We start from the raw sequence: 20070 nt of genomic DNA, 5'->3' as shown, positions 1-20070 counted from the left end.
GATTGTATTCGGTCAAAAACAAGGTTTTGTACACACTCTGCATTCTTTCAACTCAAGATGTGCAATCACAGACACGCTCGGTCGATCTAACACTGACGGCAATCTCAGATGTCCAACATTCAATACTTTTTAAAGCAGACGTGACTCACTGCTTTCACAAGATACTGAACATTTCAGGAAAAGCAAAGCAGCTAAAAAGCCACAGTATCATTAAAAAGAAAGACTGAATACACACTATTATAGTAAGAGCATGTTTTTGGAAATGTTGTTTGAACAGTGCTAGAAGTTCTGTGATACTCTAAGAGTCAGATAAGAAAGGAATGTTCTGGAGGAATGTTCTTGTTAGTTTAAAACATACCATCATTCACTAAAATGTACTGCATTTAATATGAAAAGATGCCTATAGTAAATCATCCTTTTAGTGGTTTAATTTTAATGTTAATAAATGTTGCCCATTGACTTCCAGATAATTGCAAAAGCATTACTATAAACAATTCTTGCTTTTTCAAACATATTTAACTGGGGATATTCCTCCAAGCTGAGCATTACTTCCAACACTTTGAGGCGAATACAATGTTTTTCTTCTCCAATAGATATGAGCATTATTTATTTTGAAGAATGACAAAACAACTACATAAAAAACCATTTCAAACATCATCAAAACAGTATTTTGCAACTGGTGTGGTGATACAAACAGGAAACCCCTGTTTGAGTGAAAGCGATGCTGTATTGATGAAATCAGAATATTCAGAAAGATCTTAAGTAGTCCATCAATTCAACAATCAGTACTGAATAAAAAAAAAAAACTAATGATTGACAGCTACAGCAGCCAATCACCTTATATCTGCTGTTTTGGAGGGGTCCGAATCCATAGATTCGATGGGAAGAAACTTTGTGGTCAGTTCCACGACATCATCCTCATCTTCACTCTCCTCACTGGACACCTGACCTCCATCTTCCACACGGTTCACACCGTTCAGTTTCACGCCGTTCACATGAGCGCTTTTAGATGTGCTAACACTCTCATCTTCATCTAGAAGCTCCTCTCTTTTTTCGGGATCCTCCAGATCTTCCTCTTCATCTTCTTGTTGCTGCAGAGATTCCTGAATGTCTGCCGTGTCCATCGGTTGCTTGTCTACGATGAAGATGGATTGAGGACTGCTGTCCATCTCTTCATCATCATCCAAGTTCACACTAGAGAAAACCAGCAGACCAACAGTAGATTTAATGAACAAACTTTCAAATCAATGACAAGGAAAGCAGTTTTTAAAAGAATGCACATAAAATCTGCATTTAAACAGAAATATTGTGAACTATTACTAAAATTTTAAATAACTTTTTGTATTTTAATATATGTTAAAATGCTAGTTTAAAAATGAAATTTATTCTAAACGTTCACAGGAAAAGTGTCAACAATTGTAGAAACTCGTCTTAATGTAACCAGCTTCACACTGCTTTAATACCTTACATACTCCAAAGTGAAGCAAGCTTATGATGACAATAGTAAGGGGAAGTTTGGCAAGCTGTTTAATAAGTGAGAGTCAATAAGATGTTTACTGAGTGAATCTTTAAAGTTTAAACGGTGAAAGAAATTTTTAACTTTTGTTAAAAGGAAATCTGTATTTATTTAAACCCACTTCCTGAAAGACTGCAATTAAGGGGTGACTCATGTTATTATACAGAACTGTCAAACAACTTTTCAAATCATTCAATTCTGTATGTGACGCACTTTACTGTGGTGACATCTATTTGGGTAAAAACATTTACAACCGTAACAAAATGAATTCCTACTTTGATTTATATATTTGCTCTCTAGCGAGAACAAAGTAATGCTTGCCCATGTAAATCTGGCTGGGCTCTTTGATGTTGTAAGAAGTTTGCTAGGATGATGCATCATTAGTTTTTTTTTACAGCACAAACATAAAGGACTTGTTTTGCACCAAAGTTTGATACTCGTAGTTAAGAGTTTGTTCAGATCATTACCCATGAGCAACAGTAATACTGATGCTTCCCTCAGCAAACACCACTATTTTAATAAATACACAGCCAGGAAGTTTGGGGAACTTGTTTTTTTACCTGTCTTTACCACCTGTAATACGCATTTTCTGCCACATGTAATCCAGAAACATTGAGGCCTGCAGGAGACGACCAATCCGCTGCATGTGTCTCTCTACCAATGAGAAACAATCATATTTATATTGCTATTTTCAATGCAATTGCTAGAAACTCTAAATGTTTGTTTATGCAGATGTTCACCTTCAAAAAGACCAATTTGTTATGTTTATCATGGGTGAACTGATTTGGAATGAAAATAGGAACCCACCTGTGTACGGTATGAGGCCCTCAAGATGGGTACGAGTGCCCTGATACTGCAGGATTTCCTCTGGGATCAGGTGTGTGAGCAGCACCTGCAGGACAGCCTGAGCGTCCAGACAGCTGCGTGAATTAGTGTTCCACACCACAGAGTATCGCAACACCGACTCTGAACACGAAACACATCATAGTCACACAAACAAGATGAACCTGGTGACCTAACGCAGCATACCAACACATGAAGACTACCTTTCTGATCCTGACGGAGCTTCAGGAGGGTCTTCTCTAGCTCCTGTATCCCATCCTCCTGCTGCCGAATTTCTGTTGAGGATTAAAGAGCATCATCATGATTCATTTGGTTATTTTTTATAATATTAATGTTTTCAATTGACATTCATTACATGTAAATTAAAACATTTCAAAAGTTGTTTTTGTTTCAATTTTGATGATTGGAGTTTACATTTTCTTCCTTCCTGTCAACTGTGCATTTAATATGCTTTGATACAGCACTCAGTGAACAGTCACCCCTTTCAGTAATGACCTTCTGTGACTTACCCTCTTTGTGGAGGGTCTCAATGATTGTCTTCTGGACCATTGCCAAGACAGCAGTCTTCCCCATTATTGTGGTTTCAAAGAACAAGAGATACCCAGAATGTATACTGTAGGGATGGTCATCTAACTCTTTCTAAGTTGCCAGCCACCGCCAGCAATTTTTATGATTTTCACTAAAATTGCAATGCAATACACCAAAATAAAGATCTGAGCCTTTAATTTTAAACAAAAAAAAACCTGTTTTATTCTCGCTTAAAGCATTCTTTTTTTTTTTTATCAACACTTGAATATAGGAAGGTTTCATAAAAATTTATAGTTTTGAGCAAAAAGGTGAATTTTTATCGGTAACTACATCTGGATAATATTCAGTACGATTATTAAAGCATAAATCCAGTAAATCGCTTCCATCAACACCTCCAAAGCTTGCACAAACATGGTATTTACTTCTTGGATCAACATTTTACCCCATAACATTATGCAGTTTTCATTTATATGCTGTCTATTGCTGATGATCGCATTATTTTTAATATGCAAGTGTTTACATAAGAGATTGCTTGTTTCTCCTTCCTGTTCACGTGTGTTTTTGTTCGGGACATTCAGAACACATTCAAAAGATCCCCAAAATGTATAACAGTGATAACACGAAAAGCCGTAAAAACTCGTCTTTGGCGGGGAAAGAGCTAATGAAACTCAAATGTAAATATTCTAACATTTTGAGATACTGGATTTTTTGACTGTCATGAGCTGTAAGCTCTAATCATCAAAATTAAAAAAATAAATAAAATTAAAAAAACCTTACTTTACATGTAATGAATCTTGAATACATGAAAGTTTCACTTTTTGAATCAAGTTGTACTTGTATAGTGTAGACATAAATTTAATATAGATAATCTTGAATTTAACATTTTACTCATTATTTCTGCATTCAAGACACAGCAAAAAAAGAGCAGACACTGCAAGAACTCTATTTTAAGGGACATACAAGCAATTTCAAGCAAACTGAAAAATAGGGTGCACAAAATAAATGTGTGAGTTTATAGTATGTATTCTCTTAATGGATAAAATATGATATCTCTGAAAAAAATTAAATGTATATAATTATCATCGATGGACATGAAATGTATGTACAGTAAGGAATAACTGACGACGGGCCGTTGAATTAGAAAAATAATGCACACGTTCACTGTGCGTTTCCCAGAAAATAATTGCACACCTCAGAACGTTTGTCAGCCAATCAGATTCAAGCATTCAACGGCCCCGTAGTATAAACTAAATTATAGGATGATTCATATATAAATCATTCATACTATATTATTTATCACATTTCTTTTGTATAAGGTTGTGGTCAAAAGTTTACATACCCCTTGCAGAATCTTACCAAAATGAGATGGGTCATACAAAATGCATGATATTTTTTATTTAGTAACACCCTGAATAAGATATTTCAAAAAACTTATTTACATACAGTCCACAAAAATGAACCTGTTCAAATGTTTAAAATATGCTTGAGTCTTTAAATATCTTATTAAAGACAGAACTTAAAAAATAAAATAAAAAAAATCACATGCACTGTGCATTATGATCTGTCTGATGTTGGTAAAATAATTAACTTTTGTAGATTCTGCAAGGTTTATGTAAACTTTTGACCACAATTTTGTTTGTGTGTGTTCACAGTATATTTACTGTCAGGGTACATCAGAGTATATTTAAAATAAGCAAGATAATTATATTTGGATAATATGTGATGTATGTATTCAGAAATTATGTATTCGGAGCAAAAACAAGATTTTTATCACTATGAATAGGTCTATTCATTAGGATTGCTTCACCTCATGACAAATAGTGACAAAATATGGATTTGGCATTTTTGAGGTCTGACCAGTTCAGCTTAAAGAGCAGCGCTGGAATTTCTGAAGGAGTGCTGTTGAAAACACCTGTCATATTGTGTTTACAAATGACTGTGGTTAAAAGAATCTCATTCAAATACAAGACAACGAGAAATTATTCACCAACCATCATCTTACACAATCATAAGCCACCATCGGAAATTAGCCAGAGTTTGCATAACGACATTCAAGAACTAAAGCTCATTCGCTTTTATTCTAAAAATAATCCTGTCAAAAAAAAAACAAAAACAAAGCAGGACAATTAAACTTAAGTGGAGGATTGTCTCAAATTGCAGGTGAGTAAACATCAATGGAGTATAAAAATGTGGCTCTACCTGATTTTATATCTAACAATCAAAGTACCCATGTAAAATAAATGCGGTTGGAAAGTAAAGGAAGCATTTTGACTCATTTATGCAGAGAAATGAAAGAAAAAGTACCTCGGATAACTCGTAATGCAGTGTGCGGCTGATCCAGAGAGATAGCGATTCCCAGAGCCTTCAGATACTTCTTCTCATGAAGTAAATTTGACAGTTCCTGCTGCCTATGAAGACGCCAAAAAAATTCATAAACACTCAAACTACATGTTTGTGACACATTAGGTTTTGGATAAACTCAAAAAGGTTTGTATAAAAAAAAAAAGGATAGTTCACCAAAAAAATCTAAATTCAGTCATCATTTACTCAACATCACAAGACTTTCAGCGTTCAAAACAAAATGTATTTTGTAATAAAACATGTTGTATAGGTCCATTCATTAGGATTGCAACACCTCAGGACAAATAGTGACAAAATATGGATTTGGCATTTTTGAGGTCTGACCAGTAAACATCATGGAGTATAACTTTATGAAGTGTGATAGTGTTGGTGGACGTTTAACTGACAGAAATGTCTCAGGTGTCATCGAACATATCTTCATTTGTGTTATGAAGATGAATGAAAGTCTTATGGCTTTGGAACTACATGCTTGTGAGTAAATGAAGACATAAATCTCATTTTTGGGTGAACTATGACTTTAACATTAGAAAATGGCACTAATAGTTATTATGACCATAACAAGCCCAGAATTCAACCAGTTATCATGTTTATGTTTAAGCTATGATGTTTAAAGACTAGCATAGATGGAATCAGATCAGGTAAAACTAAATTGCTTTAATGATTTAAGAAACAATGTCGTTTCAACATCAGGATTCAGTCGTCAAGTGATTAGAGCTTTAGAAGACAAAAGGAGCTGAAGGAGTTTTGCTTAGCTTGCTAAAATGTTTTGTCATGCAGCCTTGTCAGACTTCAGTCGCATGTCTATACGGCTGACTGCATTTGTTTGTTACATATTTCAATGCGGGCAGTGACTTACTTAAGGACTTGGTCTTCTTGTTTGGCCTGCTCCTCTGCCAGCTCCACTTCAGTCACGTCCTAACCAGAACAGAAAGACAATGAGAAATAGAAACAAACAAATGCACTGAAACGGACCATAGAAACAAATACTCAGCAACCATTACCAATGAAAATTAATGCAAAAATGCATAATTAAATAATTTACATCTATTTATGTTGTAAGCACTAGCACACATTTTTCAAATTCACATCTGTGAAGGTAAGTAGGACTAGAATTAATGCCTTAAGGCAGCATTAAATCATGTATGCATATGTTTTCAGCATGGATTTATCTCTGCAGCAGATTCATGCTGTAATGCACTGGCAGTAAAACATCTGTTATTAACCTGCTGACCAAACAACACCAAAAAAACTGAACCTTAAACAGAGTTAATCAGAAAACATCATAAACATGGCCTACATGTATGTGTATGTGTGTGGGTGTTGTTGGCATTATTGCACACAATTTGCACAGCACAAAGAAAACAAACAACATGAGCTGAATTTTCAGCATAATTTCTGAAGTCTTCAGTGTCACATGATCCTTTAGAAATCATTCTAATATACTGATTTGCTGCACAAGAAACATTTCTTACTTTTATTTGAATACAATGATTTAAAAAAGAAAAATAAAACTTTTATAACATTATAAATGTCTTTACTTTTACTTTTGATCAATTTAGTGCATCCTTCCTGGAATCGACTATTTATTTCTATATCAAAAAAAGAAAACTATATCTGCTTCATCATCATGATAGTGTTGCTCGGAACAGCAGTAGATAAGAATCCAGAAATAAGGAATTTAAATGAAGAGTGCCACAGGGTAAACAATGGTCCTTTTGTCTTGGTAAGGGAAACATTAATGATTGCATGTATCGCACGTGCAAACATACAGCACAAAACACAGTTTGCTTTGTTTCATTTCACATTCCTGTGTTTAACTGTGTTTAAGCACACTGCTCAGATAGGACACGTCAGGTGGACTGACCTTCCACAGAGTGATGGTGGAGTCGGCTGATCCCGTCACCATCAGGTCATCTTTGCTGCTGGCATGCAGAGCCCACACTTTGTCCTGGTGAGCATCAAATGTTTTCACACACTCGTTTGTCTTTATGGTCCACAACTTCACAAGTCCATCAGAACCACTGAAGAATGACAGAGAATAGAGCCGGGTCACTAGGGCAAAGCTGCAGTCTATGAACCACAAGCTCAACTGCTGAAAGACTGTAAACATTTCTCATTAAAATGAAAGTGAAAGTTTACATTGATGAACACAGGCCATGTGAACCGATTGAACCGCCGTAAGAAAATGTAAGGAAATAGATACCCAACCTAGACACTAGTTGAGTTCCTCGACTGACAAATATGACCTTTAGCACAGAGGCATCATGTCCTTCGAACGTCTACAGAGATAAAACACAGAAATTATGTTAACACAATGTCAATGTTAAAGCGATAGTTCACCCGAATGATTTGCTCACCCTCAAGCCATCCTTGGTGTATATGACCTTCTTCTTTCAGACGAATACAATTGGAGTTATTTTAAAAACTGTCCTGGCTCTTCCAAGCTTTATAATGGCAGTGACTGGAGTTTTTGAAGCCAAAAAAGTGCATCCATCCATCATAAAAAGTGCTCTACACTTTTAATAAAGGCCTTCTGAAGTGAACCGATGCGTTTGCGTAAGAATAATATCCATATTTAAAACTTTAAAACATATTCTCTAGCTTCTGCTAAATGTGTTCCGCTAAGTGTTCTGGAGAGAGTAGCGTTCCAGCGGATGACGCAGGATTATCATAAGCTCTGGTGAGAAGTGACGAACGCGGAAGTGCAGAGGAGAAAGCAAAACAAAACCCCGGTCACAAATTAGAAGTAGTACAAAATGTCGGAGGATTTTGATATAAGCTAAAAGTAGACTGGTTTTCCTTAGCTGTAAACAAAACGTGGTTCTCGCGAGACCCGCATATTCTCACCAGAACTTGTGCTATGCCTACATCATTATGAGATTACAGTTATAAAGTTTTAAATATGGGCATTTTTAAATATAATTCTGATTGTATTCATCTGAAAAAAGAAAGTCATATACATCTAGGGTGGCCTTGAGGGTGAGTAAATCAAGGGGTAATTTTCATTTTTGGGTGAACAATCACTTTAATTTTGAGCAATTAAAATAAAGTTTGGTTTCTCGTGGTTTCTCAGTGATGTCAACACAAAATCAAAATGTGCCCCCTTTTCTTTCCTGATACTTGTTCCTGGTCCCCAATGATTCATAAGTGCATTTTACACAAAAAGCAGTTGTCATTTACTCTCAACATCTGAGCCGCTGAAGACGCACTGGATTACTTTTGTTTTCTAAAAGAACACAGCCAAAAATATACAGAACCACACATCGAGAACGGCTCATCGCTCCACAGAAGAAAGGGGCGGGATGATGAACAGAGCTCATTATCATTTAAAGGGACATGCACATTGTTTTACTCTACCATTGAGAAATTTTAACCAAAGTATGTTATAGACTTTTCATTAAGACCCAAAGGAATCATATCAACTTAACAGCAGAATTCCTGGTGAAAAACTGCATTAACCATAATTAATGGTAACATTCTGATAGACAATCTCCACAAAACAGAAAACACAGCAAACAAATTACCAATCAGAAAACTGAAATCACAGCAAACTCTTTAAGGCCTGACCACCAACATGAAGCACTATGATTAATCTAGAGTCAGTTCCCTACACTCTCATATTACTTAAATATTTGTAAATATGTGCATATTATGCAATAAATGATACAGCATGTTGTTTCTATATACAAATTAAATTTCTTTTACATTTTTCAAAGTTTTAACTTGCAATGCTTCATGGGACTGTAGTTCTTTCCCTCTTTAAAGCTACGAGTACACAGTCCTATATCTTTTTGTTTGATATTCAATTAGTTTGCTTTAAATCAAAGTAAGTAATGTTGTGATTAACCTCTTTGCTTGTTGGCTTGGTTCATGGCTTGTAACAATTTAAATTTTTTTTTTTTTTTTTTTTAAATCCTTACCTTACAAGAAAAAAATTGAATGGGGAAAAATACTAGGTAACACTTTAGTATAGGGACCAATTCTCACAATTAACAAGTTGCTTATTAGAATGTCTATGCTTAATATATTGGCGGTTTATTAGTAGTAATAAAGGACATTTTCTACATCAATAAAGGACAGTTTTCTAGTGTGACCAAATACTCTCTAGATTCCACAACTATTACTGAGCAGCCAAATATGAGTTTATTAAGGCAAAAGTTATAGTTAATGGTTTGTTAATGGCGAGAATTGGACCTTATAATAAAGTGTGACCAAATACTCTCTAGAATTCACATATCAAAGTTACTAAACGGCTCTTTAAACATGTACATGTAACTCACCCTGAGGCAGCTGAAGTCTTGAATGCTCCAGATTTTGATGGAGCCATCCGCTGAGGCAGTGGCCAGGACCTGGTCCACAGGAGAGAACTGAACACACCAAATACCTCGACTATGACCTCTGAAGACGCCTAACAGACTCATATCCGCCAGAGACCAGAGTTTAGCCGTGCGGTCCTGAGAGCCAGAGGCCAGCAGCTTGTCATTGGGAGAGATGGTCACGCTGTTCACATCCTACAAGAATGTTCGAGGAAGAGACAGGCAACAGAAGAAAAATAAAACAACATCTAAGGAAAACTGGGGAGTAATGGATTATAAGTAGTGACACTAATAACATAACTTCATTTCTGTTCCACTAGTAAATACTACAATGCTGTGACAATGCTTGTCACACTGTACTGGGGTAATAATCAAACGCATTCGCCTAAATATTGAGCTGTATGATTCATTTTAGTGAGGCTTTTTTATTATTTTGTTTAAAGAAATTAAGTTTTATTCAGCAATTTATGCAGTTTTTTATACAATCTTTCAGCAATATACAAAATACTTTGTAGATTAAATTTAATTTAGTGTAACGTTTGTGTAATTGTGGGAAATATTTGTGTAAATAAATCGGTCCAAAATGCCTACACACACACACACACACACACACACAGACAGATTTTTAAAAAGCTTAACTGTATTCTAACATCTTTCACAACACTGGACAAAACTGTTTGGGTCATTCAAAAGATGAATTATGGTTCCACATATTCCTAGACACTGTTTTGACGCAATATGTGCACAAAAAACGTCAAAGACAATGGAAGACTGAAAAACTAAAGCAACAGAACGTGCTCAAGAGCATGGTTTCTGCTGTCAACCAGATAAACATGTTTTCATCTGACAGTTTCGTTGAACGCTTAGTACGTGACAGGGGCAATGACCCACCTTGTCGTGAGCTTTCTCTGTGAGTCGTGCCGTCATCAACATCACATCACATCCCACATCAGGAAGAGGGTCAGGCAGATCCCACACCTTAATAGTACAGTCCTGACTGCCCGACACCAGGAAGGCTTTCTTTAACCTGCGTACAGCAACAGGGTCATTGTGTTATTAGTCAACAGGTTTAACTAAAACCAGTAAAAAACAACAAAAAGTTCACAAAATAATATCCCAATTACACTACTGTAAATAACTATTTTTACCTTTCTTATTTACAAAATTAATCTAAACATTTGTTGAAATAAATCAGTTCATAAACATCCAAACATCTAATTCATATCACTTTCAAATTTAAAGTCAAACTGAAACGTTCACTGAAACAAAATAATACAATAATTACACTTTATTTTAGCCTCCTGCCAATGCATCATTTCACTTTTTTAGCAATGCAATTGATCACTTTTTTTTTAGTTTGAAGTCCTAAAAAAAATACACAAAAAAATAAAATAAAAAAAAAAAAAAAAAAAAAAAAAAAAAACTAAAAATTTATGCAAAAAAAACAACAACAAAACACTAAAACAAATGTTAAATTGAAAATATAAAAATAAAAATGATTCTAAATAATAAAAACTATAACAGGATCTCAATGCTAAAATAACACTGGTACAGGAAGAGGGAAATGTGCTTATTTAAGCTTACATAATATAAAGTGACAAAGTGATGGGTAAAGAAACTTTACAAACCAATAAACGATTATAAAATCTAATTTGCCAGATTGTGCTACAAAGCTTGGCATCTGAAAAAGTTTGTGAACTATATTAGAATAGGTTATTATGATCATGAATGTCGCAATTACTGATCTAAATGTGACCGTGTTATCAGTTTAGCAAAAAGTGTGTGAATCATTCAGGAAACAAGGACTTTTCAAAGAGTTTGAGGAGAGGGCTACAGTATGATCACACACCGCAGGTGCTTAAAGGGATACTCCACCCCAAAAGGATAATTTTGTCATTAATCACTTTACCCCCATGTTGTTCCAAACCCGTAAAAGCTTTGTTTCATCTACGGAACACAATTTAAGATATTTTGGATGAAAACCGGGAGGCCTGTGACTGTCCCATAGACTGCCAAATAAATAACAGTGTCAAGGTCCATAAAATGTATGAAAGTCGTCGTCAGAATACTCCATGGTGATATGGAGAGACACAAAGGAGACTGTTGACAAAGGAATTGTTGAATAAAGCCGCTATTTTTGTTTTCTTCGCTTACAAAAAGTGTTCCAGTCGCTTCATATAACCCAGATTGCACGTCTGATGGCAGATGGAGTATTCTGACAATGACTTTTATTGACCTTGACACTGTTATTTACTTGGCAGTCTATGGGACAGGCACAGGCCTCCCGGTTTTCATCCAAAATATCTTAAATTGTGTTCTGAAGGCGAACGTAGCTTTTACGGGTTTGGAACGACATGGGGGTAAGCGATTAATGACAAAACTTTTATTTTGGGGTGGAGTATCCCTTTAACTTATATTGATTATATAACTGCTATTTCTAACGGAGATCAGACCTGGAGCAGGCGACAGAGCCCACGGCATTGGAGTGTCCGCTGCCCTGAGCCACGCAGTGCACTCGGCCACTCTTCAGATCCATTTTCCACAGCCGCAGGGACTTGTCCTGTGCAAAAGATTACATAAACGTCATCTTTCCGAATGTGGGCGAAGCTGTACGTTCAGAATCTGATGTTTTGAATGGCGTGCTAAAAAAGTGAAAGGATCACCTTTGCACAGCTTGCAAACATGGAACCTTTGCGAAAGACATCAATTGATAAGATGGTATCTGCAGACAGATCATCAGAGAAGATTATCAGATGACAATGTCAACAATGAAGACCGATGACTGAAGTGGAATCCAGTCTGACATTCCCTTTTTAAAGTTTTACAGGCAGTTGTTTCTACAAGACCTTAGTGAGAAAACAAATGCGTTTTACATGCCTAGGATGTAGGGCTGCAAATAACAATGGCATTTGACAATGTTTCTTTCATTAATTAAATAAAAAACACAATAAAAGAAGCACACACACCTATCAAGTTTATAAACAATACTATTTATATTACTTCCTTCCTGCTAATTTCCTCAAAACAATGTGCAAACCAAAGCTTATTTAAAAAACTAGCTTTTCTGCATGTTTAATACAATTATCATTATATTTATATAATTTTAATTTATTTTAGTAATTTTCTTATACTATGTATTTTTGTTTTTTTTCCCCTAAATATTAATTTAGTTAATTTTATTTGTGTTTTAGTGTTAGCATTATAGCAATTCAAATTATTTTACATTTTATTTAAATTAGACTTCTAATTTTTTCATTAAATATTTATATTTAATTTAATTTCAGCTTTGTTTCAATTGCACAAAATTATACTTTATTGTTTTAGCTAACAATAAAAACACTACACCTTTTTAAATCTTATTGAAGAACAAATATGTAATAAAAATGAATATTTTAGTCCAATCTTTTCACAGTCACAGTAACAAACATTCATCTTTTAGTGTTATTTTAGATCCTACTATTTTATATCTTTTATCTTCATTTTATATTTTAGCAATTTTGTTTTTGATTTTAAATTTTAGCAATTTTGTGGTTTATTTGTCAAGTTTTTTTTTTTAATTTCTATACAGTAACTGTTCATTTTAATTTCAGCTTTAATTTTACATAATTACAAATCAACTTAAAATAAAAAAACATTAAAATTATTTCCTCTTCACATATTCAGAGTAATTAATGTTTATTTTATTTTAAATAACAGTTTTTCATGGTTTTAGTTTGAGCTCATTATAATAACCCTGGTTCTATTTTAGTTTTGGTTAGCTTGAGTCACGCATGTTTTCTACTGATCTGAATGTGGTTTCTGCATAAAAAATGTGTTTTCATTACAGCCAAAATTCATCACTGATATTTGAATTACAAGCACACAGTATATACTGCAGTATGTAGTAAGCGTTACATATCCACAGTGCTGCCGCCCTCTAGTGGCTCACTCACCTGTGTGTCCATACAGAATCTGACAGCTGTTAGTGGCCAACTCAAACACCTTCAGCTGAGAGCTGTTAGTGGCCACGACTATATGTGTGTCATCCTTCCCCAGGAACTTCACGTCCAGGATATCATCATTGTAGCCGACAAACTTCATAAGAAGAGAAAAACAAGCCCAATAGTTCCAGGTTCTGATATGTGAAGTTCAGGATATATCTCCAGTGGATAGAAGGTGGATTGTAAGGCTCACCTGCTGCTGTACCGTGAGAGCGGGCATCTGATAGATGAGGATGTTGTGCTCTGCGGTGACAGTGACCAGTCTGTTGGACCGTGGCATGGGCAGAAGTTGCATCAGACTGCGTGGGTCTAAATCGGCCTCCTCTGTGTTGAGAGCCGGAGCATCAGGCAGCATCTGAGTGAACACACAGCGTGCTGAGCTGGAGTCCCACACTCGAAGAACACCTGCGGAAAACAGCAAAATACTCAGGGCCAGACAAGAGAGTATTCAACATATGTGGTGCAGAGAGGCACCACAAAGCACCATAATATTAAAAAAAACTAAAACTGAAATAAATACACATTAGAAACAAATTAAATAGAATTATAAAAATGACAAAAGCACATAATAAATATTAATATATATTATAATAGTACATACTGTAAATACTACTAAAATAACACTGTTACTGCCCCGACAACGGGTAGTTGCACCCCTGATTGGCCCATGCTTTTATGAGTTTACATGATAGCATTTTATATTAAACTGCATTTACCTTTACTGCCAGCCGTGACAAAGTGTAAACCTTCACCCTTCACACCCATCTGAGAGTAATCGCTCTTCCCAGGGAGAAGAACCACACCTTCCACAGCCTGAGCATCGACAAATAAGAGAACTCCAAGTGAAATAACAATGTTGTATTTCCAGAATAATCTGCTTGTTCAGGTATGAAACACAGAGGATAATTATGGTGCTATAGAGATAAATGCACAGCTCATGGGTCACAGTCACAGTCTGACCTCATAGACAGGAACGGTCCTCTTAACAGCCTTCTTCTTCAGGTCCCAAACCGAGCAGATTTTGTCTCGGCCAGAACTGAAAATGAAGACAGCGACAGCATGAAGACAGCAACTACCCATTGTTGGCACCTCTGTTAAAATTGGGACTTTTACAAGAAAAAAAATCTTTTTTTCCTGCTGTTTTTACCTAATTAGAGTTTGTCCATCAGGAGAGAAGGCCAGCGATGTGACGGCACTGTAGTGGCTCTCCAAAACACAGATACACTTGCTGGTCCGCAGGTCCCAGATCCGGATCCCACAGTCCACAGAAGAAGAGAAGAGCTGCAGTCTGCTGATGTCTGGATGAAACTCAACCAAACTGCAAGAGAGATGTTACAGCTCTTATACATGGCATATCAACCAGCTGGGCCACTTTTACAAACTGAGAGACGATCTCAAAGCAGATGAAAATCTCGGATGTTTTTTTTTTTTTCAGCACTTACTGTACAACGCCAGATGAACCTTTCAGATTGTGTGTGCAGTACTGCTTCACAACATCCCACAGCTTGATGGTGCCATCACAACCACCTATGAACACCACAACAAATCATCATTAAAAACAAGCAGGCTTACTTGTATTGAATGTGCACTAATCTGAACAGTAATTCAAAACAATTTACTTACAGATAACATAATACTAATGAAATAAAAAGCCATTTAAATGCACTTAACAAGACACTTTCACATTTCTTAACATACTTTTAAGTGCACTTTGTAATAATGTTGAACTGAAAGTTTGACTTAAAATCATTATGTTTTAATAATCTTTTGCCATGCATTGAAGAAGTACACTTATGCTGACTAACATACTAAAGCACATGTAAAATAATTTTAATTGTAGTGTGTTATTCAGTATAACATTTGTGACCCTGGACCACAAAACCAGTCATAGGTCACCAGTCAATTTTTCAAAACTGAGATTTATACATCATCATCTGAAAACATCTGAAAGTTGAATAAAGAAGCTTTCTGTTGATGTATGGTTTGTTATGATAGGACAATATTTAGCTGAGATACAACTATTTGAAAATCTGAGTGCAAAAAAAAAACTAAATATTGAGAAAATTGCCTTTAAAGTTGTCCAAATGAAGTCCTTAGCAATGCATATTACTAATCAAAAATAAAGTTTTGATATATTTATGGTAGGAATTTGCAAAAAAAAATCACATGGATGCTGCTGAGAAAAATAATCAGTATATATAGAAGTATGACATTTTGCCCTATTAAGATAAGTTTGACACAAAACCTGTTGTTCAGTGTTACTCGTTGCATCAAAGATCTGTAGATCTTTTGTCTGACCTGTAGCCAGCAGGGTGGAGGTGCAGTCAAAGGTCATGCTGGCCACAGGCACATTGTGGATGGCCCTCCACGACCGAGTGCACTTCTCCTGCTTCCAGTCCCACTGCTTCAGGAGCAGAGCCCTGCTGGCGGTCACCAGCACCTGCAGAGAAACAGCAGAAACAACCTCAGTCTGGATTAATGCTGAAACAGCAGAAAGGCAACTGAAGCTCATCTCACCTCATCATCAGGACTGAGAGAGAATGAGGTGATGTCCTCTTGATCATCCTGCTCAGAGAAAGCAAAAGTGAGTATGCAGTCATGTTACAGATACAGATTCAGTTTTAGGCACTTTTGCATCCCAGGTGTTGATTTTTATTTATTTATTTATTTTTAACTAAATAGTTAACCTCTTTTATTTTCATTACATAAAGTTGACAATTAAAGCTTAATACTAACACTTAATCATTCTGCTATTTTTAAAAGGCCATTTTTATGCATTTTACTGTTTTACCCTTATCTCAGACCCAGACAAAATACATTACACTAATATTATTACATTTAAAGCAAAAAAAATAAAGGTGAATAACTGATGGATTTCACTGTATCTTCCCCAGTTTATTAATCACAATACATTAAGATAACTGTTTTGTACTACAAGTTTCCAGAAATTATATGTTTTAATATACAAGCAAAGCCATTTCTGTTTAATTCACTTATTTGCATACATTTCCAGAATAGAAATCTGAACATCTGATAAAGCTAGGTTCAAAGTTCGTGTTTCATTAGTCTTTATGGAGGAGATTTTGGGATTTGATCTTTTTTTGTCAGCCATTAAAATAAATAAATAAATAAATAAACCCACTATGTGTAAAAATACACTTTATTTTGTTCTACTAACTATAAGTAACACAGTCATGAAAGTACACTTAAATTGCCTTTTATTTAATAAATCTGCTGATGCAAATAGATAAAGTGCCATAAAATAAACACCTAAAATTGTATTTTGGATGTTTTCTTTCCACTAGTCTAAAAATAAGTTGTTTTATGGAAGGAAAGACTGGAGGAAATTCTAAACAATTGTCATTTTAATATTTACGTCGCAATTTTATTTATTTATTTATTTTAAAAAAGGCAGAGTTTTACTGAGATGGGTGTGTTTATTGATTTTAGACAAACTAAACGCAAATGGTTTTTAAGGTAGTGGTTTGCTGTCCATAGTTGAAGAAACACACATATAAATCAAAACTGTTAGACACTGACCTGCTCAATGCTATGGATAATTTTTCCTGTGTTGATCTGTAAAATGTTGACTCTTGGACCACATGTGCAAAATATGTACTGCTCATCATGACTTATCTGGATGGAGAAACAAAACGAGTAAAATAGCAGCTGTAATTCATGGACCTAATGATGTGATTTTTCAAGTAAGTTACTAAATTATGAACTTACCTGCACTTTACCTCCCTTATAGAACGGTTCTATTTTGCTGGAGACTGCATAACTAAACAAACAAACAAACAAACGAGATTATCATTAACTTGTTGTCAAATAAGGTAGCTATCAGTAATCTTAACTAGTCACTGTAAGTTCTGCTCATTTCAAAGAATCTTTCTCACTGAGAAGAGTCAGAATAGAAGAAAACTACACTTACTTTGATTTAAACGGCAGCGTGTTTCCAGCCATGACAACCCACGATGCTTTCAACTTCTCGCGAACAATACAGTTTTTATTAAAAGCATAAGTATTACTTCATACACCTCTATGTTTTACACGCATGGTGCATGTGTTCATGCACGTGTCGCGCAAATATGACGTCAACACTAAACTCAAGCTCCAGTGTCTTCTAGTGGCAAAAAAATAAATAAAAACCCATTGTCAAACAAAATTATCCTTTTATAATAATAATGAAGATGATGACGATGATGATAAAAACTATAGTTCTACAAAGGATCAAATAAAATAATATTATTACGTTATAATTATTCTGCAAAAGAAAAAGTGCTGGTAACAATTTTTTTGTAGGTATATGTTCATAAGCGCAAAAGAAGTATTTAAAACAAATGTTTCAGTTCAAGTTTGTTCTTTGTTTTAAATCAATCGTTTGTTTATTATTTCTTATTTGATCGGGTTTTAAAGCGCTAGATGTCACCAACAAACTACATACAACCAAAAAAAATAGGAACCGAAGTAGGTAACCCTATATAACCCTATTCATGATTTATTTTTTGCAAATTCTATAAATCAAATTCATTATGAAGGTGAAGACTTTCTGAACACCAATTCTTACTTGCACCGGAGACACCTGTTGATAAAACGTAGTTTTATATAGATGATTTAGAAAAGCTGTATGTACATTTTGAGATTTCCCTTTGCCGCATACATAAAAAATCTAATTATTTTTACTCATTTACAACAACGCTTCACAAAATATGACAAAAACACAGTAAAAAGACCTGATACAGTGATATTTAGTAAAATATTTAATTTTCAGTATGATTAAATTCATTTATATTATCATGATAAAACAGAAAAATCCACTTCACTGAGAATAATCCATTCTGGTCTGTGCTGAAATGAGTGAGTGTGTCAGATGTGTTGAGTGTGTGTTGTGTGAGGTGGGCGATGGGCGAGTCTTTCTCTTTACTGTCTTAAAGTCTCTCTCTCTCTGATCTGATCTCAGCATTATTCTTCAGCACTGCTCATCTTCCCACATCAACACCAAATCACGAGATGATCACAATATTCTGTGCTTTCTTCACTCTTCTGACCTGTAAGTGTTCATCAGATCTGATGATTTAAAGGGAGTTGACACTCAGTCTCATGTAAGGGTTGTGTTTATTCTGCAGGTGTCAGTGGAGTCCATTAATCACAGTCAGTAAAGGAGAAAAGGCTAAACTGGACTGTAATCTGGGGACAGTAACTGGTAGTCCTGCTAGATGGTACAGACAGACTCCAGCAGGAGTTCTTCAGCATGTGTTAAGATTTTATCATGACTGGAGCTCAGTTTTGTCATGGATCTGGTTTCTCTGCTTCTAAATTCACATCAACACATTCATCTAAATCAGATTATAGTCTGATCATCAGTAATGTGGATGTGGATGATTCTGCAGTGTATTACTGTAGCACAGTGGTTCCCAATCCTGGTCCTGGAGAACCCCCAACACTGCACGCTTTTGGTGTCTCTCTTCTCTGACACACACATTTGAGGTCCTGGAGTCTTTACTAATGAGCTGATGAGTTGAATGTAAGATAGGATGTAGCTATCCCTCTAGTTATGTGAGCCCGTAACTCTCTTGGGGGCTCCACATCCGCATTATTATAACATAACACAATTGCCTCCACAACCCAGTGTGAGAGACGCTGACGGGAGACAGGCTTTCCCTTGAAAGAGTCTGTCCATGAAACAAAAAGCTGATTGCTTTTACGAAGTGCCCTGGTTCTTTGCACATATACTTGTAGAGTCTGCACTGGACATAAACAGTGTAGCTGCTCCTCCTCAGAACATGAGAAATGTGGCGGATGGAAAGCCATCAGATCCACTGCCAGACCAGACCCAGTGTGATCGAATACTTTAGGCATAAACACCGGATTAGTCCTAAAAGTTACCTTTTGACCAGCCGGAGCGAACATCATACATGAGGAGTGGACTGATAAAGCATGCAGTTCACTCACCCTCTTTGTTGTAGTAAGAGCAAGTAACAGAGCAGCCTGGTGAACGTGATTTCACCAAGTACAACATGTTCCTGGAACACCATTCCCATCAGCCAATCAGAATCGAGGGATAAGTTTTCAAGAAATGTCAGTTTTAAGCTTACAATCAGGGCTAGATGCTTCTACACACTTATTATTCACTTTTCATTTCCCTCTGACTTTAGGAATAAATTATGGTTAGGGTTAGGTTTAGGGGTAGGGATTGGGTTAAGTCTATATTTTTGGACAGTAATGTTGATCCAGGATCAACAAAAGATATTGATCCAGGAACATGTCTTACTTGGCAAAACCACAGCGACTGAGCAGTCTTTAAAGACAGCAGCTTTAAGGAGATGCTCTCAACGGGCTAAAACAGTGCTTTAGAGATCGCGTTCAGGACCATGGACAAATCCCAGGGCGGGACCAGCGGCTTTGATATTGGGTGTAACCGTCATGCTCCTCTCATAAATCGGCAAATGAGAGGATGCTGGCCTATAGTACCCGAGTCAAGTCCTATATGCCGAGATAGCAGCCAAATAAACCTTAACCGTGGAAA

The 20070-nt window shown here is 35.8% G+C and overlaps 1 protein-coding gene across 1 annotated transcript; it reads right to left on the bottom strand.

The window, feature by feature from the left end:
• Positions 1–590: 590 nt before the first annotated feature.
• LOC109078733 (transducin beta-like protein 3) lies at positions 591–17656 on the bottom strand. Its single transcript, XM_042720846.1, has 23 exons — positions 17476–17656; positions 17274–17325; positions 17085–17180; positions 16062–16109; positions 15843–15984; positions 14987–15071; positions 14692–14862; positions 14505–14580; positions 14261–14357; positions 13738–13949; positions 13497–13638; positions 12228–12286; positions 12018–12124; positions 10456–10591; positions 9529–9759; positions 7457–7527; positions 7113–7269; positions 6105–6163; positions 5192–5295; positions 2563–2634; positions 2324–2482; positions 2077–2170; positions 591–1194 (listed from the first exon to the last, which is right to left on the bottom strand). The coding sequence occupies exons 1-23, from the start codon at positions 17505–17507 to the stop codon at positions 834–836; spliced, it is 2763 nt and encodes a 920-aa protein (XP_042576780.1). The 5' UTR covers positions 17508–17656; the 3' UTR covers positions 591–833.
• Between the last annotated feature and the right edge of the window lie 2414 nt (positions 17657–20070).

This window comes from Cyprinus carpio, chromosome B3, assembly GCF_018340385.1.
Source record: "Cyprinus carpio isolate SPL01 chromosome B3, ASM1834038v1, whole genome shotgun sequence".
Classification (NCBI taxonomy): domain Eukaryota; kingdom Metazoa; phylum Chordata; class Actinopteri; order Cypriniformes; family Cyprinidae; genus Cyprinus; species Cyprinus carpio.
This window is presented reverse-complemented; position numbering and strand designations above follow the sequence as displayed.